The sequence below is a fragment of the Arachis ipaensis genome, chromosome B8 (assembly GCF_059453495.1).
Source record: "Arachis ipaensis isolate K30076 ecotype BB chromosome B8, ASM5945349v1, whole genome shotgun sequence".
Taxonomy (NCBI): Eukaryota; Viridiplantae; Streptophyta; class Magnoliopsida; order Fabales; family Fabaceae; genus Arachis; species Arachis ipaensis.
This window is the reverse complement of record NC_142443.1, coordinates 115049374-115076035: the sequence shown is the minus strand read 5'-3', so window position 1 is coordinate 115076035 and position 26662 is coordinate 115049374. Positions and strand designations below refer to the sequence as shown.

The window sequence follows — 26662 nt, the reverse complement described above, 5'->3', positions numbered from 1 at the left end:
TTGAGTTAGTGAAGTGTTGGTATGTTGGGTAATTAAATGATTAATGAGTAATGAGTTGGTGTTTGATGAGTTATGATAATGTTTGAGATGGCTTGGTTTAGGATTGAGTTGAATGTGGTTTGGAAAACTTGAGTTTTAAAGTTTTGGCAAAAACAAATTTTTAATCAATTTCGGCAAATTATAATTTGAGTCTCAGATTTTGGATTTGAATGGATTTTATTTCAATTTAAAGATAATTTTAAGAGCTTTAAAACGGTTTAACGATTGTGAAAATCAAAATTTTGTAGAGTAAGTTATAGACGTCAGAAGTTGGCTACAGAAAATTGAATTTGGCTAAGTTGCAGAAAACTTGTAATTCTGGTGTGCATGAGTACGCACGCTATCTTGTGCACGCACGAATAGCGTATGCACAAGAAATTTGCAAGTTATGTATACGCACCCAATGATGTGTATACATAAGCATGGGTAGGTCGTCTGGTGCGTGCGTACGCATACTATGATGCGTACGCACGATGCCCTATTTTACGACAAGCCTATAAACCTCCAAAACCACTATTTGGATGAAAATTCATTATTGGAACTATCAACCATTCTTCTAAACTTTTCAAACCTTTGAAAACTCTGTTAAAGGCCCGATAGTTAGGTTGTAGGCTACAGAATAGGGCTAAGGATATTAATGGGCTAGTTTTGGTATCAAAGGAGATTTGAAAAGTGAATGATTAATTCGATGAGATGTTGAAGGTCATGATGAGACATGAAGAGAATGATTGTAATATTATGAGATGATGATGAATGAGTTTAATTGAGATATATGCGAACAGGTAAGAGGCAGTGGCGTTGTCCACTTGTTCCGGATAAGAGATGAGGAAGAAGAATGATGAGAACTGAGTTTAATTATGAATCTTGAATGAATATGAAATAATTTAAATGATATTGAGTAATGGTTTTGGGGATAGATGAGTAATCCCTATTCGGGTTATAAGTTTGAGAATAGATGAGTAATCCCTGTCTGAGATGCGATCTTGAGGGTAGACAAGTAATTTCTATTCGAGTTATGGTTTGAGGATAGACGAGTAATCCTTATCCGGGTTATGGTTTGAAGCACCTACCTAAGTAGATGAGTAATGCCTACTCTGGGTTGGGTGAAACACCGGCATGAGTGGACGAGTAATACCTATTCCGTGTTGTGGTGTTCTGTCCAGGGTTGCTACCGGACATGTCAGGTTTGGCTATATAACTGACAGATGATATCATCGGCCATAGGGCAGACATGCATCATATGCACTTGTATGTTTTGTTTGAGTATGCTTTGTTTTGGTTTGCCTAATTGCTTATCTGTGGTTAACTGTTAACTGATCTAATTGTTGTAACTGCTATCTATATCTGTGCTTTCCTTGTCTATTTTGTTTGTCTTTGCAACTGAGAGATCCCTCATGCTGGCGGAGGTGACGCTGAGGGTAGTTCCACTGATGACTCGGAGGCAGAAAGTGAAGCATTGAGTTAGGGTTAGATTTAGAACTTGAATCCCCTGAGATAGATTATTGAGATTTCTGGTTTAGAATGAATTTTAAGTTTGAATTTGAGTGTCGAAGTTCTAGAAATACCTCTGACTTTTCTGAAAACTTATATATTATCAATGCGGGCACCTACCATATTGAGAACCCTCGGTTCTCATTCCATACATGTATTGTTGTTTTCAGATGTAGAACGTGATACACCATGTTGAGCTTGCTGGAGACTCTTGGGACGTGAAGATCTATCTTTGGGACTTTATACTTTGTGTTTTGTATATGCGCATGTATATAGATTCTTCGTCGTGTATATATTATATTTTTGTCCCTCCTAGAGGTTGACTTGGGAGAAAACAGGTGTTGTCTTGTGTTCTGGGATGCTTTTGGAATGTATATATATGTATTTATATTTTGGATGGCTTTAGCTTCGCAGGTCAAGCCTAGAACTTGTTATTTATATCGTTGGAACTCTAATCTTATATATATTATCTGTTCCATTCAATCTCATCTACCTTTCTGCGTTGACCCGATCGAGAGTGATGCGCTTTTCTGTTAGTGTTTCATTTAACTTTTTTTTCCAAGGCTCCTAGTTAAGCTATTCTTCATATATATCTATTTACATATTTTTGTTTTAGAGGTCGTAGCGCCTCACCACCTTTGATTTACGTCCTAGGCATAAAGCTCGGTGTGGTAGGGTGTTACACAAGTTCATATGATACTTACAAAAATTCCTTAATTTATTGGTATACTTAAATAAACGTTAGTGAGTATATTAATAAAAGGGTTAAGTACGATTTTGGTCCCTAACATAGAGGCCGAAAATTTTTTTCGTCCCCGGCCTTTTTTTGCTACAAAATGGTCCCAAAGGTTTAACTTAGTTTTAAAATCGTCTTTCGGACGAAAATGCCCTTCTCCCTTCTTTCCCAAAATGCAGAACCAGAAGCAGAACCACCACCACTACCACCCTTCTCCCTTACTCCCACAAAATACCAATAATCAGATTCAAGATTATTCAAATGCAGAAACTAACAACATCAAATTCAAAAACAAAATCAACACATAACAACAATAAAATCAGAAAAATAACAAATCAAAATCAGAATCAAAAGTAGAATCAGAAGTTGAAGCAAAGCAAAAACAAAGCAGAAGTAAAAGCAGACACAGACGCAGAAACAGAAAAAAGAAGCAGATCCAGATCCAGATCCAAATACAGATGCAGAAACAGAATCGAAAGCAGAAACCGAAGCCAAAGCAGAAGCAGAAGGTAGCAGCAGAACAGTGGCGGAGAGGAAGGAGGAGCAGAAACGGTGAGCAGCGCGCAAGTGGTGGCGCCAGTGCAATAATGCGGTGGTGCAGCGGTGTGGCCTCCCCTTCCCCCTTCTTCCTTCCCCTTCCCCTCGATTCTCTTTCTCCCTCCCTCCTCCCCCCCTCCCAAATCTCTTTCTCCCTCTTGAGGCTTTCTTTCTTTTTCTATTTTATAATTTTTTTAATGAGGGGTAATTTGGTAATAAAAATAAAAAATTGGTAAAAAAGATGATTTTAAAACAAATTGAAATCTTTGGGACCATTTTGTAGCGAAAAAAAAGTCGAGAACAAAATAAATTTTCAGCCTCTACGTTAGGGACCAAAATCGTACTTAACCCATTAATAAAATTATTAAATTATATTTAAATTTAGTAAATACTTTTTGATCTGTCACAAATTTATCTTTTTCCCAATTAAACACTTTTTTTGTCATATTTGATATACACATTTTTCTTTGAGTAATGTTACATAACTAGCAAATATTATATTTTTTGTCGGTACTTGGCCAGCAAAAATTTGCACCCATATTTACAAATATTTTGTGCATAAAAAATATTTAATTTGCACCTATATTTACCATAATTTTATATACACTTATATTTACCGAAATTTTGTACACAAATTATACATTTTGCATCAACATTTTTCAAAATTTGCACACATAAATTAATAAAATTTATTTATTAAAAATAATTTACTATTTGTGCTGTCAAATAATAGTCAAAAATAATAAAAGTTACTAGCCTCCAAAAATTTTTCTTATCTTTTACTTTATCTATGTATATGTTTAAATTTATTTATTTTTCTAACGAAGCTATTGTTTCTGTCTTTTTGTATTCAAAAAAATTAATTAAAATAATATTTTATTTTTTATAATTAATTGGAAGAATATATTAATATTAAAAATATTTATTAATGTAAATTATATAATACACGTATCAATGTTCATTGTCATATAATTTCATCGTACTATAGCAAAAAACACCTAGCAAAACACTTCCACTTTGAAGACTTCATCGCTTCATAATTTTTTTCCATACACACACTTGAAGACTCTTCAACCATAACCCAGCTATTGGTGGAATTGAATTCAAATCTAGTATAACCTAATACTCTGACACTTGTCTGATAGATGTGTTTTTGTGTCCAATAGAATTTTAATAAAGAATAAAAAATTTTTTTCCGAACACGTTTGGACACTGTAAATACATCACCTATCAGTATATCCAACCTCATTCTTAACATGTATTTTTAAAATGAATTTAAAAATAGTATCTATTATTAATTATTAAAATAAAAAATATTTTAAATACTTTATATAATTAAAAAATTTAAAAAAATTATATTTTAACATTAATAAAATATTAAAATATTATTATAATATATATATATATATATCAAATCCCTATATCTTATAAAAATTTTAAATTCGTGTATCCACATATCCCGTGTTCATATCCATACGTCATAGGTATATCTATCTAAGACAAAAATTTTACCCCTGATACACAAGCCTCAGCCACGAAAGCTTCACAAATATTTAATAAGCAAATGTTCTACATCAATTCATTATGGGAAAAACAATAGTTATTAGGATCCAGCATGCACTGGCATTGCTTATTGCTTTATAGCACTACACATATACATACCGAAGGACACAACCTCGTAGCAACATGCTTACACACACATAATGTTCTGGTAAAAGCAAATATACAAAAACAACTCATCACACAAAGGCACCCCAAAAATCAAAGATTTCATGAGATGCCTAACATGCTCCAACTCTTTTGCCATCCACAAGCCTCTTCCAATACAAGGCAATCTCTTTCAGTCTCTAATTCACTCTTCTTAGCCTTCTCACTTGTCTCATTAGCAACAGCTACCACATGTGCCTTTTTTGTTGATAGAGGGCTTGGAAGTGTGTTCAAGAGATCCACAACTTTCACCATGTCGGACACGAGTCTCTCCACCAATCCACGGCTAAAATCCTCCCTGATCACCACCCGGAGGACCGCAATGTGCTGCGTGTCTGGCAGCATTGTGTAGGCCGGAACTATCCAGCCGAATTTTCTCAGATGGTCTGACACCTCAAACACTGTGTTGGCTGCTGTCTTTCAAAGAGAAGGCGACAAGCGGCACGCCAGCGTCCTTGGAGACGATGTTGAACTGGCTCGTTTTCTCGATTCCCTCCCTCAGAATTCTTGCGTTCTCCCTGCAGTTCTCCATGATATTTTTGTAGCCCTTTTGTTTTACAAGAGCAAGAAAAACAACCATGTGTATTTAAGTTAGACAGATATTGCACAATGAAGCAGATATGTAAAGAAATAAGGGGCTAATATGTGGGAAGTTCTGTCTAGGATGTTGATTATGTGATTCTCTATGTAGTTATAATTTTTAAACTTTGGTTTAGTGGTTGAATGGTGGCAAGTTGGCAACTGTTCAATGAATTTTTATAGTCGTCAATTATTTTCCTATTATATTTTGCCTTTATCCTTGCCCTTTTATTATATTCATACAAATTGGAAGCTAAATCTCTTCAAATACTTGAGCAATATTAACAAGTCCGTTCCATTTAAAACAATTTATGTAAACACAGGGAAACTTATGAGTAATCTTAGACCTTTCATGTAATATCCTCGCTATCTGGATTAACCTAAAATATAAGGAATTATCATGCTTATAATTAAAATTCAGAATAAACACAATACTATAGTTACCTCAGTGCCAAGCCGTATAAATTGGTAAAATTGAGCAATAATTTGACTAGAGCCTGCCGAAAGAAAATGAAGAACAAACAAAAGCAGGGTTGTGTTGTTAAAAAAGATAATTGCTACAGAAAGAAAGGACACCATTCAATGAGACATAGCTTCACATTCTAGGTGGGGACAAGATTGTTTCAGCTCACTTCAAATTTGATGGATTCTAGTCTCTAGACAGACACATGCAGAGAGATACTGAAAACAACTCTTGGATTTTGATAGCTCCTCGAGCTGAATACTTAAAGGGTGAGTACTATATGAAGATGATAGTCGAGAACTGTTAAGTATTTTGACATATTTGATTAAACTGTTTACCATAAGCACGTATTCACATCTTAGCTATTATCTTCGTGAACATATTTTCATATGAACCGCCAACTACTTAAAGATAAAAATATATCAATTGCAAAAATTTGGCAACTCATCCATTACCTTTGGAGAAATTGAGGGTAAATGTTGGCTGATCCGATCCGAGATAGTTTATGTGAAAAACAAGTTCCTCTGGCAAGTCATCTTTCCTCCTCCAAACAACCCAACCGACACAGGGGTAGACAAGACCATACTTATGACCACTAACATTGATGCTCTTCACTAATGGTAAGCGAAAATACCACTCAAGATCAGGGTAGAGAAATGGAGCAATGAACCCTCTGCTGGCAGCATCAACATGAGTCGGGGTATTCCATCCTGTCTTCTTATTCTTCTTAGTAAGAAGCTCATTCATAAGCTTCACATCCTCAAACTCCCCGGTCAGAGTCGACCCCAAAATTGCCACCACAGATGGTGTTCTCATCAACCATTTCAACTGTTTTCACAGGGTCCATCACATAGTATCCTTCTGTGAGTTTCACTTCCTTAAGCTCAACCTCGAAATACCGTGCAAACTTCTCCCAACAAACCTGTGTAGCACATTTCAAAGAGTATTAAATGTCAATATCTAAAGGGACAAAGCTTCCAAAACCTGCCGCCACAAATCAATTAAATCACTTCCTTTCTACCATATCTCAAAATTAATTCACAGACTATGTATCTCCTATCCGATGATAGGAGCGTGCGACGAAGACTAAATAGAAGTTGAGATCGACCTGCACAAATAGCGCCGGTAACTATGTTAGGCTTATCATAAGGTTTGCCTTCTGCTTTTCTCTTTGCCTGCCATTTCCTTTTAAAAGCTAGACCTGCCAACATTATTGCCTCTGATGATCCGACGGTTCCCACACCAACTGCAGCCTCATCATCACCGATAGGAGCATGGTATAGGTGCACTATCATATTAACGCACCTATTCTGCACAATTGAACAAATTATACTTGTCAATGTCTCATGTTTAAATTGTAACTACCAGCTAATAAATTATTTACATATATAATATCACAGCTTTCAATAGTTCAATGTTACTACTTCACATAAGATTCAGAATTCAGTGGCTATTTCAGTTATAGCAATTCACTCCATTTTCTGACCAGAAAACACGAGATCTAAAAAGTTGCCAACAGAAACACCAATTTTTTAGGGCAAACATCATAAAAACCAAAATCTATCTATCATATGTAAGAAACTTTTTTATTCTAGTCTATGCTTTGACATAAAAAAATAAAAATAAAAAAAATCCCCCTTTCTCCAACACTTGTTACTGATAGATCTATTCTCCAACCAACGAAAATCTCAGCCTAATAAAATAAACCAATCAAATAATCAAGCTCTTTCAATATCACTTTCCCTCAATAAATTTATAAATTATAAAAACTTAAGGGTTTAAATATGGTTATGATCCATGTAAAATTTAGCAATTTTATGGTAAACTAAACCTATGGTTCCTATGATTCAAAGACAAGTAATCATATCCAAATTTATTTAATTTTGGATGACAGAAGGGACTAATTTCACTTCTGAATACTTTTTTTTTTTTTTACCAAAACCACCAAAAGAAAAAATCTATAAGGCCAAAAAACCTATTTAAGCCATGATTCAACAATCTTGTTCATGATTGAAGAGATCTCACATGACCCCCAATTAGTTTTTTATGATCAAGTGAAGTGATAAATAAATAAAGAACGAAAGAAAGAAACAGAGAAAACCTGGAGCTCAGTGGTGACAGGATACTCATCCATGGCAACGTAGTTCTTGTTAAGCGAAGCCATGATGAGCTTATCACACTCAGGCTCCATCCAAGTGGTCACAAAAGATGCCAAGTTAAGCCTTGGTGTTCCATCCAACATCAACTCATCGTTTATGATCTGATATGCTGCATCCTTTGGTATACACTTCTCTGGCATCTTGAACCTTCACCAAATTACTTTAATATTGATCATTTGTAAAATTAAGATTATTAGAAATTACTTGTGGAGAAGTGATATCATGACAAAGATTATATAAAATTAAGCATATGAGTGTTGAATTTGGTGAAGAAATGAGTGTGAAGTTGTTACTAGTGCAAAAATAAAGGGGAGATATTAAGATATATATACACCTGGGAATAGGGTCACGAACATATCTGGAAGCAAAAGTAGAGTGCAAGCTTTGTGTTTGTTCTTCAGGATCTGTGACAGCGGAGGTGATCACCATTTTCGATTGTTTTCTTTGTGAACCAACAAAGAAGAAGAAGAAGACAAAAACACTGAAGTGTGAAAACTCCTAAGAAAGCGAGAGTAAGTGTGTATTAAAGTGTGGAATGACAGGTAACAAGAGAAGGAAGAGTTAGAGATGAATGGATAAAGAAATGGAAAGAAAAGTGGTTGGTAATGTGTGCATAAAGAATCAGGTTGAGGGATCTCTCAACTCTCAACACGTAGATATGTGATTTGTCACCTCTGGCAACTTTCGGTTTTCAATCAACCTTAAATCTATGGGAATAATTGTGTATATAACTATATATAAATGAATTTGTTCATACGTTTTCATCTGTAACCTGTTCTGGAGCATGTTTGGCAATAAATTACTTGAGAAAAATAAGTGTTTTATAAGCTTTTGATATGGGTTGCTTTAGAAGCCAATCTAAATGCAGTCATGGATTTGCTAAAATATAACCAATTCTTCTTGTTAGAGATCAATTTATGGTTGAGATTTCTTCTTTTTCCTTCTTTGCAGTAAAAACAAAAGCAGAATAAAAGGAAAACATGGATATCAGTTAAAGTTTGGAAAATATTTGCATAAATTTGAAGCATGCTTACACATTTTTGGATTTCTGATTTTATCCATTGAGATATAAATTAAACTATTTTAACGGTTCAGATAGACGTATTGATAGTTAATGTGGACATCAAACAGTGAAGTTTCCTGAGTGCAAGCAACCGATTGAAAAGTTTTGCTAAATTATTTAAAATCCTAGTGTACTCTGCATAAAATCCACGTCCAAAAATGGCGTAAATTGTTAAAATATATATATGAATATATATAAAAAAAATATGCATGTACCTATAAATATTTTTATATATTTAAGGCACAAATTATTCATATGTATTTGTGTATAATAATAAAAGAAGTCTAGGAAATAAACTACAATATAATATAAGCCAACTCTCTTTTGTTATTGGATTTGGATCCTCTAAATTTTGAATTTCACTTTAGAGGGTAAAGTGTGATCTCTCACCATTTATTTCATAGGTGGGACCAAGAGAAAATATGAGAGAGAAATCATTCAAGGGTGAAAGATCACACTTTACCTTCTAAAGTGAAAATTCAAAATTTAGAGGATCCAAATTTTTTTGTTATTATCAAGGTTCTGAAAACCGGACTGGTTATCAAACCGTTTTAGTCACTAGTTCACTGGTTCATTGGTCCAACTGGTCTAACCGGTGATTCAACCGGAAAAACCGTTTTAGAATAAAATAATAAATAAATTATAAAGGACCAAAGATGAGGGTACTCCAAGAACTCCTATTAGATGCAACAACATTCAACATTATCACATATTCTCACACACACATACAAAGCCTTAACTCAAAGAACAACCACAGCAAGTGACATGGAAAGAAAATGTAAACACCGAAACAATCACAAGCATACAGAACATGTGAATATTATTATAGCAAACATAATAATAAAATAGCTCTTCTAATGCGTCTCTGAAAATATCCCAAATCAAGAAAACTACATAATCTGATCCACTTGATTCAGAAAGCTACATATATTAGAAAAATTAAGAATCAACTAAAAGAAAAAGAAAAGGAAGGCCTGGTTGATTCGATTCAATTGCCTGAAATGAAGAATCAAACAGGGCTGAGAAGCTGAGAGTTTAAATGTTAAAACTCAATATTCAAATAACATGACTCCGTTATTGTTATTATTACACCCTTCTAATGTCACAAACTCGATATATATTATAGTCCGTTGACACTTGTGTATTCACAACTTGGCCTCATCATTCTGATTCATACCTTAAGTAGAAGAAAAAGTCCCAATCAGCTTTCCTTACAATTTTATCCAGAGAGTTGGGGTTTTGGTTCGGAGTTCATGCCAATGATAATGACGAGAGGGACGAATCCGTGAATCAGTAACATAGGCAGTGCAAATTTTAACAAAGTTCATCACAATGATTAACAACAACAAAAAGCACTGAAGAAACACTCAGTAATATAGGCAGTGCAAATTTTAACAAAGCTCATCACAATGATTAACAACAACAAAAAGCACTGAAAGAACAGTGAATCAGTAACATGGGCAGTGCAAATTTAAAATTTATCATCAAATACAATCAGTGAGCAAAGCCAATCAATCAAGCACTGACTGAGCATTCTGTTCTGATTCTGTGACTGGGAAGCAACAAATTCAAGTTACAGCAACAAATTTAACAAATCCTAGTAAAGTCCCGATTTACAGCAAAAAAGCAAATTTATTGATTACCAATTCAGCAACATGCAGAAATACAGGTAGAAGGGAAATCTGGAAAAGAGAGAACACTAAACCAAAACATTAACCAATAATCACAAAACACTAAACCTTCACCCAGCAATTACAAACATTAGCACATTATAAAACATTCCAAAACACTAAACCTTCACCCAGCAAAACCAGCAACTACAAACAAAGCCATCAGTAAATTTGAACAAAAAAATTAAGAGCCATCGAGCCATCAGTAGATTTGAAAAAAAAAATTACAGCCATCAGCAACCAGCAAATACAAGACAGATCCATCAGCAGCAGACAATTACAATTTACAAAACATTACAAGAAAAATGGAACAAAAATTGAACAACAATTTCAGAACTTCAAACGAAGAAGAAGACCGAACATTCAGAAATTAAAAGGAAGAAGCGGAGGCGAAGAATTGAAAGCAGGGCCACTAACCTGGGTTCCGCGCCGAGCAGCCAGCGAAGATGAAAACGACGTGCCGAGCTACCTGGGGAAGAGGAAGATGAAAACGACGTGCCAGCGAAGAGGAAGCAGCGGCGGCGCTGAGGACCTGGGGACGGCGGCGACGATGAAGGGCTAGGGTTTTCCTTGGCTTCAGAGGTCTCCAGGGAGTGCACGAATGATTCGGGGAAGAAAGAAGGGGGGGGGGGGGTGTTTGGGTTCATGCATGGTGCTGCTTTTGTTTTGTTTTGCTTTGTTGGGGGGGGGGGGGGGGTTTGGGTTCATGCATGGTGCTGCTTTTTGTTTTGTTTTCAAATAAACAAAACGGCGTCCTTTTATTTGAACCGGTCAGTTATGGTCCGATCCAACCAGTTAATAACGGCTGGATTGACGGTTTTTAAGTGGTTTTCTCTAAAGTTCTAAAAACCGGACTAGACTGGTCGATTGAATTGATTTAACTGCGAACCGGCCATGTAAGCGGTCCAGTCCTCCTCCAATAACCGTTGGAGATAAAACCGCTTAAAAACCGTTGAACTGGCCGAAAATCGGCCGGTTAAGCTGGAGTGGTGACAGACCGATTCCTCTAAACGACGCCGTTTTTTTAATTGGTTTTAAAAAATGAAACCCGCGTACTCGACCCGCTCGTGACCCAGAACACCCCCCACCCCCCCCCCCCCTCTTCCCCCATTCATTCATCTCAGATCTCACATTCTCACTCCATCGTGAACCCTAGCCCTCTGTAGCAAAGGAATAACGTACCCAATACCCTAGCCCAGTAGCCCTCGATCGTCGCCGCAGTTCACAGGTCGTCAGCGTCGTCACCGTCGCCAGGTCCTCTGCACCGCCGCTTCAACCTCTTTCCCGTGTCCGGAACCCAGTCACTCGGCAGATCCTCTTCGTCTTCGCTGGAAGCTCGAACCCAGGTGAGTGACTCCTCGTCTTCATCTTCTCTGAACTTCTTCAATTTTTGTTCCTTAATTCTTCAATTCATCTTGGGTCTTGGGTCTGTGTTCTTCGTTCTTCGGTCTTCTTTTATATCCGCGTGTATTTAATAGGTTTTATGGGACAGGTACTTATGTCCATGTTCTCATTAGGGGTGGCAAATGGGGGAAGCCCGCCCTGCCCCTCCAAAAGGTTGCCATCTGGTAGATTGGACCGCTCCACCCCGCCTAGTGAGGCAGTCCTGAATTCCTCCCTCGCCCCGCCTAACGGTAGGTTGGCAGGTTGGCGGAGCCAAACCCGCCAAATCTCTCATTTTTATATAAATCATTAAATATTAAATAATATATATAATTTCACAACCATTTTAATAAATTTATAATTTCTAAATTCACAAACATTAAAGTCTTTATAATTATAAATATATAATAAACATAATTATAAACCAATTTTTTTAAAACAAAATAATAAAATTAACACTGTGCAAAGCAAAACAAATATTGTTGAAAACATATAATTAAACATCTTCAAAGTTATAATCAATCAAATATAAAATATAATCCAAAATATAACTTATAATATCTTTAATTATCATTTTTCTCCTCTTGTAGATCAATAACATTATTGAAATTTGTAAAAAAATGGCCTGACAAAAAAATGCTTGGCCTGGCATGGAAGTCTGCCCGCCTCGCCCCACCGAAACACGCTAAAACCCATGAATTAGGCGGTACAGGGTAGGCAGACTTTTTAAATTTGGCGGTCTCAAATTTTCAGCCCACCCCGCCTTTTTTGGCAAGTAACACAGGCCAATCCAATGGATTTCTACCCGTTTGCCACCCTTAGTCCTCATCCATTTTCACGTGGCAGGTTGTGAGAGTTTTTCAGGTCCCATCTAGCCCTAAAACACGAGTAATTCCTGCAAATACACGTTTCGGCTGTTTTTGTAATTATCCTTATTGCTAGCATTCGTTGGCTCGTGACGTTGAGCTATTCCAGTCACTTAATAAATGATTAGATAATCAAAATCTAGGATATATCCCTTTTCATAAAGTCACATGTATCCTTATTATAACAATATTAATAGGAGATAAATGGATAAACACTAAGCTATTTTTTGGATATAAGATGAAAAATAAAAGGAAAAAAATAGAAAGAAAGAAAGTGAGAGAAAAGAAAAATGGAAAGAAAAATATATTTTTTTGTGTTGTTTAGATGAAAAAAAATGAATAAAAAGAAAATAGAAGATTTTTTTTTTTTGCTTGGATAGAAAAAAAGTAAGAAGAGTATAAATTATAATTCAAAAGGTAACTCTGTACTTTTATCCATATTTGCACTTCTCCATCAATTTTTTTCACAACTTTAAAGAGAAAAAATTTACATAAATTCTATATACACCTTTTTTGTTTTCCATTCAATTTCTTTATTGATGCAAACAATGAAAAATTAATTTTTCCATCCATTTTCTTCTTCAACATTTTATTTCCGTACAAATTCTTTTAATCCAAATAATACGCAAATAAGTCACATTTTTCATATGTATAACAATAACTAATATCATATATTATAACTTGTAAAATCATAATATTTTGAGAAGTCATGTATAGACAACTTAAATATTGATAAGTCTAACAACTTTTAGAAAAAAATAAAAATATAAAAAAATTGCATGTTGATCCATAAATTTTTTTTAGTTTGTCCATAGTCTACGATTAATAAATTTAAAATTATATATATGTTATTTATCTTATATATTTTTTTATTATATAGAGACTTATAATTTTTTTATCGGCGATATTAGTGGTTATAGAGAGATTTTTACTTTTAAATAAACTTATAAAAAAATAAAAAACAAAATTGGTTGCGATTTTTTTTTTTACAATTCATTTAGTTTTTAGTTTAAATTAAAATTAAATTATATATTCAATTTATATTTGTTTGTTTATCTTAATGATTGTATATAATAGATAATATATTTAAGTATGTTTTGAAAGAAACTATTGAATTTTATATAATTCAATTTTCATATAATTTTATAGATAATATATTTAAATTTAAATTTTTATAAATTAATTTATTTTTGTTAAAGTGAATTACGCAATAAAAAATTCATATATTAAAGAAAAAAATAATCTATTTATAAATAAAAAATTAAAAAATTATTTTTAAAAGTTGAATATGCAGCTAAAAAAATAAATTATAACTTACAAAAATTATCTCTAAAATTTATTATAATAAATAGTAAAACTATAAAAGTCATATATCTATATAAATTAAATTATATTAAATTATATATATATATAATCAACTTAACTAATTAGTTATAATGGATTTGATTTAATAATTTAAAAAAAATTGAATAATCCTTTTTAAAAATATGCCAATTCAAATAATATAGATTGAAAATAGCAAAAAATATAACTAAATTATATAATACAATATAATATTCCTAGAAGTTTATTTTATAGTAGATCTAAAGCTAAGATATTTATCACTATCTGTGATATAATCTAATTTCACAATTATTCAAACGTTGTTTTTATGAAAAAATCGTATTATTTACTTTGAAAAAAAAAATATTTGCTCACTATTATAATTTAAATAAAATATATAATAGATATTAAACCAAATTATTTTAATAATTACTCAGTCACAAATATTCATCAAAGATATGAGATTTAAGAACAAACAAAGTAAATATAACACCTACAACTTTTACACTATCATGATAAGATGATTATCATAAGTCTTTTTAGCATAAATTAAATAGAACAACATATAATAATAAAGAAATAATCAAATCTAAAAAAGTTATAGAACACCTATCCTACACTATGAATGTTAACATTGAGAAAGCTTTAACCATTTATTCTTTTATTAGCTATCTTTTTATCTACTTTGTACTTTATCTACGAATATGTTAAGGACTAAACCTATATTTCAACCTTTTAAAATCTCATATATTCTTGCCGAACATAATATTATTATGCGTCGTCCATATTTACCAAAGAACCGAAAATAACAAAAGTATCTATTTGTTCTTTATAGAAACTATTGAATGGAAGAACCGTGGATAAAAAGATAATGTTCTCTTATAATATGTGTGATTTTTTATGATGATAAAATAAAAATAAAAGGCATGGAATAATATTGTGTATATTTAAGTTAATTTTAATCTTTTTTAATAACCAGATTTGTCATAACGTATTTAATAAATATTGACAGTTAATATGGATTATATATATTTTAAGTATAACATACATTTTATGATTTTGTAGGAAACAATATTAGTTTTAATTTATATATTTATTATTGGGTGTTAAAAATAAAAAGTATTTGTATTATTAGCACTTTTCAAACCTTTCTCAACTCCGACTGTGATTAGGTCTAAAAGGTTACCCATCTCGTCGAAAATAAATATAAGGTTTAATTACTCTGCAGGTCCCTATAATTTCACCGAATTTTCAATTAGGTCCCTATACTTTTTTTCTTTTCAATTGAGTCCCTATACATTATTTTTTTTCAATTTAGTCCTTATTAACGCTAAACGTTAAAAAATGTAAGTGAATTGTGAAATTACTTGTATACTCCTAGGGACCTAATTAAAAAGAAAAAAAAATATAGGGACCTAATTGAAAATTTAGAAAAATTATAAATATTCAATAAAAAATATTCCTATAATCCCTATTTAATGATTCTACGACATAAAAAATATTTCTATAATTCCTTTTATTTTATCACTATCATTTTTTTCTTATTTATATACAAATTGTACCAAAAATACTGTCTCTTTATTTTTTTGACTTTCAAAATACCTTATCTTAAGAATATACAAAAAAAATAATGGTTAAAATGAAACAGAGAAATAGTAGTAATAAGTATAATATAAAATTCAATTTTTATCACTCAAGTATTTATTATGACCAACATAATGAAAGAACTTGTATATGGCATATGGTAACAAGAATCATTGATAGAATAATAAGTAAAATTGTTTACAAAAATTGAGTTCTGTATAATTCCTCAAACAAGAGAACCAATTTGGCTGACAAAAACTCAAAAACAAGTATATTGAAGAAATGAATTTTCCTTATGGTAACAAGTACCATCCGAAAGAAATCCATCCGAAAGAAATCCCAAAAGGCTGCTTGCTCTAGCATAAACAGATATTCCATCTCCGTTGGATATGATCTTTGCCATTGCAACTGATGCCAAGTGACGCACAGGCCGTCGACAACCAAAAGTGAGCAGAGAATACAATGCATCCTCACACTGTCTTTGCCACAACAAAATATTTTCCTAGAAGATATGATAAATTGTAACATTAGAAAACACACTAAGATTTTTAATGAAAACCCAAATCAACAACAACAAATAATATCAAATGAATAGCACCAAATCTTAATTAAAAGCCAATTCTCAAAAGGTATGTTTTTTATTCCAATTTTAAGAGTGGCTGGTCTATTGAATGGACAGAAAATCCACATTGCAATGTCTGTGAAAGTTCCACCAAGTGCCGGCTGCACATGAACATAAAGCCTTGCACTTTGCAAGTCTCCACATTTGAGAAAGTCCTTTCTAGGAACAAAACCCCTGTACAAAACCCTTGGTCCATTCAATCTGCAACAACTTAGTTTCAGCTTGTATATACAAAATGATCTGGATGCACACAGCTAACGATGTTCACAGCAAAATTAAATCATAGGGATGGGGATACTTCTTAGCTCCTACTAAGAGTCCAAACAGAAAGAAGCTTTAAAAAATAAGTATGCCAAAGTAGAATTCATTTAAGACATCAATGATAGGAAACCATCATTTGCAACAAAACTTGATCATTACCTTTGTCAAGCAATTTATGCAAGTAACAAGAGTTTTCTCATCCTCACTAACCAATAGGGGGACAATAACCTGAAATATTTTAATTATTGATATCATTATTAAGTTAATAAAGTAACCCAAGTCCCATTCATTTGAAATACATTTACAAGCAAGAAGAGCCAACAAGTGAAAAATTCAAGAAATACATACACTTAAACATCTGAATAGATCATGCTAGGATAAAACAATAGTCAGGCAGTGCTCTGCTTCATTTGAGACCTGAAAACAGGACGAAATTTGCTGATTAGGAGAAGAATTAACAAGAAGACAAACAAGAACATCATAATGCTGGATACCTTAGGAACTCTATCCTTTGTTACATTAAGCAGCTTTTCAATAACAATTTCGACTGAACTTTCCATGGCATCTTTCTGGAAAGAATAAACAGAAAGATAGAACAACCTCTTATTATATTCCAAAAAGCCCATAAAAGAAATATGTATGGTTGCATTTACCAATATAGGCAAGGGCACAATGAAACAAAGTGGAGTGCATAAAAGGGGGTAAGAACCTGGTTTTTAAGCATTTCAACAAGCATTGAAAGAGCAAGCTCTCTGATTGAAGAATCTGAATCATCCAGCACCTCAAGCACAACTGTCAGAATCTGATTGAAGTACTGCAATGACGATGAAACAAACATCACAAAAGACAAAAAAGAAAAATCTAATATACTGTGCTATGCCGCAAGCCCGCAATGGTGAAATTTTCTTAGTTTTATCCCGACTGACCCCATTCTCAAAAATGTTATTATTTTTTCAAACTATTAATTAGCTCGAATTTTAATTTCTCAGGCTTGCATTCACAGTCCAAATCCCAAAATGAAAGCTTAGAATTAAAATTAAAAGAAAAAAAGATAAAACAAAAGTATCCGTCCAATGCATGTGTCCATCAGCAAGTATGAAGCTTTTTTTTTGGGGGGTACATGCTAAGACCTCCAAATTACAGGTCAATGGTGCAGCAACATCAGAAAACAACTTAGTATTATTGATAACAAATCTAAAGGAAAATTTCTAAAATAAAAAATGTATATAGATTCTGAGTAAGAAAAAATAAGGTTATTTCGCCCCTACCTAAGTTCAAGATGCAGAACTTCTTCGGAAACTGTTTGCTTAATTGCGGCCCTGATGAATAAGGCTTCGACTCCATTAACTAGCAGCAGCAATTTGAAAATTTTGCCGATTTGTGGCTGGCGGTGTGCACATTGATGAGTTTGGGGCAAGAAGGAGAGAGAAAGCTGACGTTGATTGCAACGCTGTGTGGGTCTTGTGGAGAGTTCGGAATGCTGAGATATTTGAAGGAGAAAGAACCACAACTCAAGTGATTTTTGTTACGGCATCGAAGCTCCAAGATTTGTCGCTAACACTTCCAACCTTAATTCATCTTTGTTCCGTCGACTGTTGCTGGTAGTGGATGAATGGCCTTCTTCTAGTGGCGACGAGCATGGGAGGGACGCCGAGCAGAGGAGATGCCGCAAGAGGGGACCTTACGGTGGATCCAGCGGGAGCTCAAGAAGTTAGGGCTACTGGGTTAGGATGGGGTGAGTGTGGGACAAAATAATAAGGGGTTTTTTTGGAAATTTTTAAAATATGATGGTATCTTTGATTAGTTTTTTTTTTAAATATGAGAATATTCGTTTATTTAATAGAATATTCCGTTATTTTAAACGTTTTTGTTACGGTAAGGACTAAATTGAAAAAAATTATATGGTATAGGGACTCAATTGAAAAGAAAAAAGTATAGGGACTTAATTGAAAATTTGGTGAAACTATAGGGACCTGCAGAGTAATTAAACCTAAATATAATCTAATCAATTTTCATCTGATAATGCTATACATTGGCATAATCATAGGAGAATTAACTTTAGCGAGATAACAATATGGTATTTACTTACCACAGGAGAATTTTTATATATAGAATTATCAATCAACTATGTATTGCTTCTGATGAAAATAATATATTCAATATGGATATTGTTTGTTAGGTAAAAGATAACAAAGAAAATTAATTACAATGGACATATTCATTATAAAAAATATTTTTCTATGTAATATTATAAAAAATATCATGGTCACCCTGAATTACTACAGGTTTAACTTTCATCAGCAGCGGTAAAATGCTTAAATTGAGACATTTTCGGACTATAATATTTGTCAAACAAATAATTAATGAAACACTCATCCATACCTTCTCATTTTAAGTACATTTATACATAAAAAAAGAAAAGTTGAAATAACAAAAGTGATAAAAATGATGATTCTTATAATTTTGTGTGGCTATCTATATATAGAAGACCAGAAAACTATAATTATCTAACAAAATTAATTTGTATTTATTGTATTCAATTTGAATAGGTAAAAAATTATCTTATTTTAATTTAGTCCTTAATTCATATGATTTGAATTTAGCTCAATATATATGATTTGATTTGATTTAATTATTAGTAAAAAATATCTGGAGAGCCTATTTTATTCATAAATTTATTATTTTAACAATTAATAAATTAATCTAATTAATTAATTAATACAGATAATTAGTATAATTAATTTAGTTTAATAAAAAAAATACTAACAGAATATTAAAAGAAATAAATTAAGAAATATTACTAAATCAAATTGATATAAATTATAATAAATTGTATGATACTTAAATATCTAATAAAATCAATTAGTTGATATAGTTAATTTATCATCACAAATTGTATTTAATGAGTTAAAAGAAATAAATCGCTAAACATTCTCAAAAGCATGTCACGTCAACTACATTATTAAGTGCAGAAATCTTATTTTTATATAATAGAATAGATAATAAATTGAATAGATGAGAATATGATATGTGACATATTTTAATTATAAAATTGGTAATATATAATAAAAACTTGATTTTTTTATGAATCCTTATTGCTTGTTCGTTGTTAGTTTTTACGTAATTACTTAATAATTTCTGCCTATGAAACTATCAACTACCTAATATTATGATTTAGTTAATAAGAATGATGACATTACTATTTTTTCATAAGTTTTGTTATTATTTATAATTAGGAAACAGCCATATATAAATTTATTTTCTTAATAAATGTTAATTTTGTTGTAAAATTTTATATTACCTTTAAAATTTTAGCGTAATTGAGTCTAATTTTTATATTTTGAAATGAATTTACTTAAAAAAATTAATATGTAAATCACATTAGTATTACAAAATTACTTTATTAACATAATTAGTAGTGCTTACTTGAACCATTAAATTTAGTTTATAATGATATTAAAGTCAACCTATTTTATTATCTTGTGCTTTCAAAAAATCTACACGACTGACATAAAAATCTAATAATTGAAAAAAATACATTACAATGAGTATATTCATTTTAATAAATATTCTTCTATCTAATACTATAAAAAAATATTGGTCACCTTAAATTACTACAGGTCAACTTCCATCCACATTTGTAGAATGCCTAAATTGAGATATATTCATCAAACAAACAATCAATAAACCATCATTCGTACTTTCTCATTTTGGGTACATTTATACATAAAAAAATATACATAAAGAAAAAAAGAAGAAGAAAAGAATAGTTGAAATAGCATTTGCGATAAAAATTACGATTCTTATAGTTTTGTGTGGACATCTATATATAGTAGACCAAACGACTATGATTATCTAACAAAATTAATTTGTATTTGTTGTATTTAATTTGAATAGGCAAGAAATCATCTTAATTTACATGATTTGAGTTTGGCTCAATATATATAATTTGATTTGATTTGATTTTATTTAATTTAATTATTAGTTAAAAATATCTTCATTCTCTATTTTATTCATAGATTTATTATTTTAATGACTAATAAATTAATTAATTAATGAATTAGTACACACAATAAATTTAGTTTAATAAATTAAAAAATACTAATAGAACATTAAAAAAATAAATTAAAAAATATTACCAAATCAAATTGATATAAATTATAATAAATTATATAATATTTAAATATATAATCAAATCAATTAGTTGATATAATTAGTTTATCGTAATAACTTGTATTTAATGAGTTAAAAGAAATAAATCGAGAAATACTCTCAAAAGCATGCCACGTCAGCTCTATCATTAAGTGCAGAAATCCGATTTTTATATAATAGAATAGATAGATAGATAGATTGACCATACTGTAGCAATCATCTTTTTTTTTTTTTTTATCTGTTGAGCCCAAATTAGTAATTCTTATAAGTTTTGATTTAATATATTCATAATTTACTTTTACATGTTATAATATATATTCTTGTTTATCTTCTCAATTTTTTTTTTGTTTTATTCTTTTAATAAGAATAAAAACAAAAAAAATCAAAGAAAAAAAAAGGAAAAAAACACATATTATTGCAAAATTATTTGAAAAAAAAAGAGTAAAAAAAAAAGAAAGAAAATGCTACAACAATGTGGGATATGAATGTTCACGTGAGACTTAGGGAATGACTAATGAGACTCAAACCTGATACCTTTAAGTAACCAAAAAAAAAAAAAAAATTCCGATACCTTTAGATGAGGATGGAAAGACTATATTATTTGAGCTATAGTTAGTTGGTAATTTAGTTTGACTTAGTTGCCAACAAAATTTAAACGTGTAGCAAGACTGGTTTAATAATATCATTTTACATCATGATTTTTTTTATAAAAAATATTAAGCGTATATTAAAATTAGTCACTAAAACTAATTATCAATGTTCTGAAAATCGGACCAGATCGGTCGGTGAAACCGATTCAACCAGAAACCGGCGTAGAAAATGGTTCGATCATCCTCTTGAAACCGCTAATTTTCAAACCACTCAGAAATCGCTGAACCAGTCGGTTATTGGCCGGTTGGACCGGACCGGAAGCCGACCGGTTCTTGTGAACGGCGTCGTTCTCTTTATTTAAAAAAAAAAAAAAACCCACGTTCAGCCCTCATTCACCCAACCCCTTCCCCCAACCCAAGCCCCCAAATCGTGAATCACTCCCTCTGAACTCTGAAGCAAAGTTCAAAATCACCCAACCAAAACCCTAGGTTCTCCCTGCAACGATTCTGCCGCAGTGCCGCCGCCGTCCGTGCTGTCGGGGCCTCCGCGTCCTCTCTTGTAGCTCGGCGTCCTCCTTCCCCCTGTCTCCGTCCTCCCTGGCTTCTCTCGAACTTGGAGCAGCTCGCCGCCGTGTCGCCGGTCGCCGACGTCTCGCCGGTCGCCGTTCGTGTCTCCATTGAAGGTTAGCTGCTCTGCTTTCACTTCTTCGGTTCTTCTCTTCCTATTATGCTCTGTTTGCTGATTTTGTGAAATTGTGAATGGATTAATGGAAAATCAAATAATTGATTTTGTGCTGCTGCTCTTTTTTTAATTCCTGCTCTTTTTCTAGGATTAATGGAAAATCAAATCATTATTGAAATTTTTGTTTAGCTTTATTGATTTCAGGTTTAGTGTGAATAGGGATTACTTGTTGTTCTTTTGTAATGTTTGTTGCTAAATGCTAAAAATGGAAATCAAATCAAATGCGATTTGAATGATAAATTTTGTTGCTGAATGCTGAATGCTGAATGCTGAATGCTGAATGCTGAATGCTGAATGCTGAATGATAAATGCTGTTGGTAGTATTAATTTTGTGCTGCTATTAATTTTCTGGCTATGCTGCTGCTGTGGGTTCTGAGTTCTGGTGTGCTGTTGTGTGTTTGTGGCTCTTCTGTGTTGATCATCTTTCTCAAATGTCAATGTTCACTTTTCACTTGCGTTGTGCTGATCATCTTTCTCAATTATTGTCAATGTTCTTTATCAGAACTGAGAAGGAAAATGGCAATCTGAACCAGCAAAAGGATTTCCGCAGCGTCAGCGCGTGCTCACACTCGCAGGAACAAGAAATTAACTTTTTCTTCCCTCTTTCTGCACTCGTTCATTGTATAGTAAGTCAACTCTTTGGATTACTGGCATAATTGAATTGGAGATTCAAGAGACAGTTGAATTCTTAATACTGAAAATTTGTTCTAATTGTGTTGTTTGGTAGGAACTAATATAATCTCTTCATGGCTTTATCATTGTTTTTTTCCAAGTTATGCTAGTTTCTTGTAAGAGAATTAAAGATAGCTAGTCTGGCCTTCCGTTTTGCACAAATAGGAATATGTTAATACGACCATTTTATCAAAACTATAGTCACAATTAGGAAGTTTAATTTAATAGTATATGATGCAGATACGTCTCTGGTACAGATATTTGAGTAGAGACGAAGTATTTGTACATTATAGCTTGTATATGTTGCGGAATAGGATAATAACAATTAAGAGTATTGAGTATTGATATACTTGTTATCTCTCTTTGAAATGTTACTTTCTGTATTTACTGTTTTAATTTAGCTTTGCATTCTCTCGGGACTTCTTGGAACAGCGATTATAGTGTTGTTTATTGGGTTCCTTTCAATATATCATGGTATTATGTGATATCTTCACACCTACTATTTGAATTGGCATTTCTCTCAATAGTCACTCACAACCTGCTTCTATATTCTAGGATGTTTATAATTTATTTATTATTTTATTTTAAAACAGTTTTTCTGGTTGAACCACGGTTAGACCGGTTGGACTATTAAACCAGTGAACCAATGACTGGAGTGGTTCAATGACCGGTCTGGTTCTTGCTAATTACTAATATATTTATATATAAATATATATAGTCTAATTTATTTGTCATGTATATTTTTATTTTATATTGATGATTAATTTTGATAATTCATTTTAATATACAATGATTGTTTTTTTATATTTTATGTTGCATGAATTTATAAAAAAAATATTATCAAGATTGATTTCCTAAAATGGTAAGAGAATGAATTAGTTTTCCCAATAATGATTACTCTTGAATTAAATTTCTTTCTTAATTCTTACAGAAGAGCAACTTGTGAAGCTTTGATCCTCCGATCCGTCGTGGTAGGCGATGCTCTTTGCAGCTGTCTCTCTAACCTCATCGCATCTTATAGCAGAGTACGCTAAACAAGCTATGCAATAGCAACAATAAACCTTCAATCATGTTCGCACCGAAAACCCCAATCCCACTTCATCTTCCTCCTTCCCACCCATCGCAACACTAACAACAACAGTCAAACACAACCCCAACAAAGAGATTTTTTTATGCCCTCCATGTTCAACGGAATCTACAACATAATCTCGCAATGCCTGAGTTCCAGCACCATTACCCTTTCCCACGCGCGTCAAGCCCACGCGCACATTCTCAAGCTCGACCTCTACGGCGACACCTACATCGCCACAAGGCTTCTCTCTCACTACGCCAACAATCTCTGCTTTTCACAAGTCACAAACCTCGTACTCCATTTCTTCCCCAATCCAACCCTCCCTTCCTTCACCAGTATCATCAACGCCTTCGCCAGGTCCCACCAATACGACGCCGTTCTCCGCCTCTTCTCCCTCATGGGTCATAAGGGTCTTGCCCCTGATGGGTTCCTTCTTCCGAGTGCAATCAAAGCCTGTGCTGCGTTGCAAGCCTTGAAGCCCGGGCTGCAGTTTCATGGGTATGCTTTTGCGTCTGGTTATGCCTTGGATTCAATTTTGGCGTCTTCTCTGGTGCATATGTATCTGAAGTGTGATAGTATTGGGGATGCCCATCGACTGTTTGATGAAATGCCTGAGAGGGATGTTGTCGTTTGGAGCGCGATTATCGCGGGTTACTCACGACGTGGGATGGTTGAGAGGGCCAAGGAGATGTTTAGTGAGATGAGGAGTGAGGGGGTGGAGCCCAATTTGGTATCGTGGAATGGGATGCTTGCTGGGTTCAGCAATGCAGGGTGGCATGTTGAGGCTGTGGAGTTGTTCAAGACAGTGCTGAACGAAGGTTTTTTGCCTGATGGGTCAACCGTATCATGTGTGCTTCCTGCTTTGGGGCAGTTGGAGGATGGAGTGGCTGCAAAACAGGTTCATGGTTATGTGATCAAACAGGGATTGGGATCGGATAGGTTTGTGGTCAGTGCGCTGCTTGATATATATGGGAAGTGTGGATGCATACAGGGGATGTTGAAGGTGTTTGATGAGGTCGATCAGAGGGAAGTTGGTTCTTTGAATGCTTTTCTAAATGGGTTGTCGCAAAATGGTTTGATTGACACTGCATTGGAGGTGTTCAGGAAGTTCCTTGATGAAGGAGTTGAATTGAATGTTGTGACATGGACCTCTATGATATCCAGCTGTGTGCAGAATGGGAAGGACATGGAAGCTTTGGAGCTTTTTAGAGAGATGCAGGCTCATGGAGTGGAGCCTAATGCTGTAACGATACCAAGCTTGATTCCTGCATGTGGAAATATTTCAGCATTGAAGCATGGGAAGCAAACCCATTGCTTTTCTCTCAGGAAGGGGATATTTGATGATGTTTATGTAGGTAGTGCATTGATAGATATGTATGCGAAGTGTGGAAGAATCCAGTTATCTCGGCTTTGTTTTGATAAAATGTTGGATCCAAATTTGGTTTCTTGGAATGCAGTATTGAAAGGATATGCAATGCATGGGAAGGCTAAGCAAACAATAGAGATGTTTCGAATTATGCAAGAGAGTGGCATGGAGCCTGATGAGATTTCCTACACGTGTGTGTTATACGCATGCGCCCAAAATGGCTTAACTGAAGAAGGGTGGCAATATTTCAATAGCTTATCAAAAGAGCATGCCATTGAAACTAAAACGGAACACTATGCTTGCATGGTGACACTTCTTAGTCGTGTAGGGAAACTTGAAGAAGCTTATTCTCTCATCAAGGAAATGCCATTAGAACCTGATGCTTGCATCTGGGGAGCCTTACTAAGTTCCTGTAGAGTTCACCATAATTTGAGTTTAGGCGAGATTGCTGCAGAAAAGCTTTTCCTGTTAGAACCCGATAACCCGGGGAACTACATTCTTCTGTCCAACATCTATGCTTCAAAGGGCATGTGGGATGAAGTAGACAGAATTCGTGATGTGATGAAGAGTAAGGGTTTGAGGAAAAATCCTGGCTGCAGTTGGATTGAGATTGGAAACAAAGTACACACGCTTGTTGCTGGTGACAAGTCGCACCCACAAATGCAAGAGATATTGGAGAAATTGGAAAAGTTGAGTGTTGAGATGAAGAAATGTGGTCACCTTCCTAAGACTGGACTTGTTCTGCACGATGTGGAGGAACAAGAGAAGGAGCAGATATTGTGTGGGCACAGTGAGAAGTTGGCAGTAGTATTAGGACTACTCAACATGAGTCCGGGGCAGCCTCTTCAAGTGATTAAGAACCTGAGAATCTGCGGTGACTGCCATTCCGCTATAAAATTTATTAGTAGTTTGGAAGGGAGAGAAATTTTTGTGAGAGACACAAATCGTTTTCACCATTTCAAGGATGGTATTTGCTCTTGTGGAGATTATTGGTAATTTCTCATGAACTTCATTTCTAGAGACATCACGTTTCTGCCAAACACAGAATACACTAATCAAGATTATTTTTGTATACATTTGATGCGATGGAGTGTCAAGTTGAGAGCAATGGATGTGCATTGTCATTTTAGCAATTGGCAGTTAGATCTTAGTTAGCTGTTAGCTGTCCCCAGTGGGTTTCAGTTTGACAAATAAACATTTCTGTTCAGTCCCTTGTTCCGTTAACGGAGATCTTCTGTCAGCCGCATGATCTAGATTAAGGCGATGGTGGTCCATATCAGCAGATTTTCCTTTTTAGTTCTGTCCATGTTGTTGGTAGTGCATGATTTAACATCAATTACGAAATTTAAAGACATAAATTCGAGATATTGTTCCTCACAAGCTAGCCTTCACAGCCTCCAGTATTTTTTTGTGGAGCTGACCATGTGTTTCATCGGTTATAAATAACATTACTGTCAACTTGGGATGGAATTTTATTACTATAAATCCTACTTTTATTTTTGAATTCATCTGGGTATGATGATGACACTGCATTCTGATCTCTATATTTTATGAAGTCAACGGCATCTTTTTTGTTTCTGCTGAA

At 33.6% G+C, this 26662-nt stretch overlaps 1 protein-coding gene and 1 pseudogene across 3 annotated transcripts; one reads left to right on the top strand and one right to left on the bottom strand.

Moving 5' to 3' along the window:
- Positions 1-4334: 4334 nt before the first annotated feature.
- LOC107612589 (glutamate decarboxylase-like) lies at positions 4335-9945 on the bottom strand (annotated as a pseudogene). The gene is made up of 6 exons (XR_015896775.1): positions 8046-9945; positions 7654-7858; positions 6670-6862; positions 6008-6482; positions 5534-5586; positions 4335-5057 (listed from the first exon to the last, which is right to left on the bottom strand). The product of XR_015896775.1 is annotated as a glutamate decarboxylase-like (transcript).
- An 11664-nt stretch (positions 9946-21609) lies between these two features.
- LOC107612588 (pentatricopeptide repeat-containing protein At1g20230-like) lies at positions 21610-26662 on the top strand. Of its 2 annotated transcripts, XM_088497091.1 has the most exons (4): positions 21625-21908; positions 22470-22593; positions 23571-26069; positions 26634-26662. In XM_088497091.1, the coding sequence occupies exons 3-4, from the start codon at positions 23812-23814 to the stop codon at positions 26659-26661; spliced, it is 2286 nt and encodes a 761-aa protein (XP_088353217.1). In that variant the 5' UTR covers positions 21625-21908; positions 22470-22593; positions 23571-23811; the 3' UTR covers position 26662. The 2 variants fall into 2 exon arrangements, with proteins under 2 accessions (XP_016169764.2, XP_088353217.1); XM_016314278.3 differs by lacking the exon at positions 26634-26662 and having other exon boundaries at positions 21610-21908; positions 23571-26584.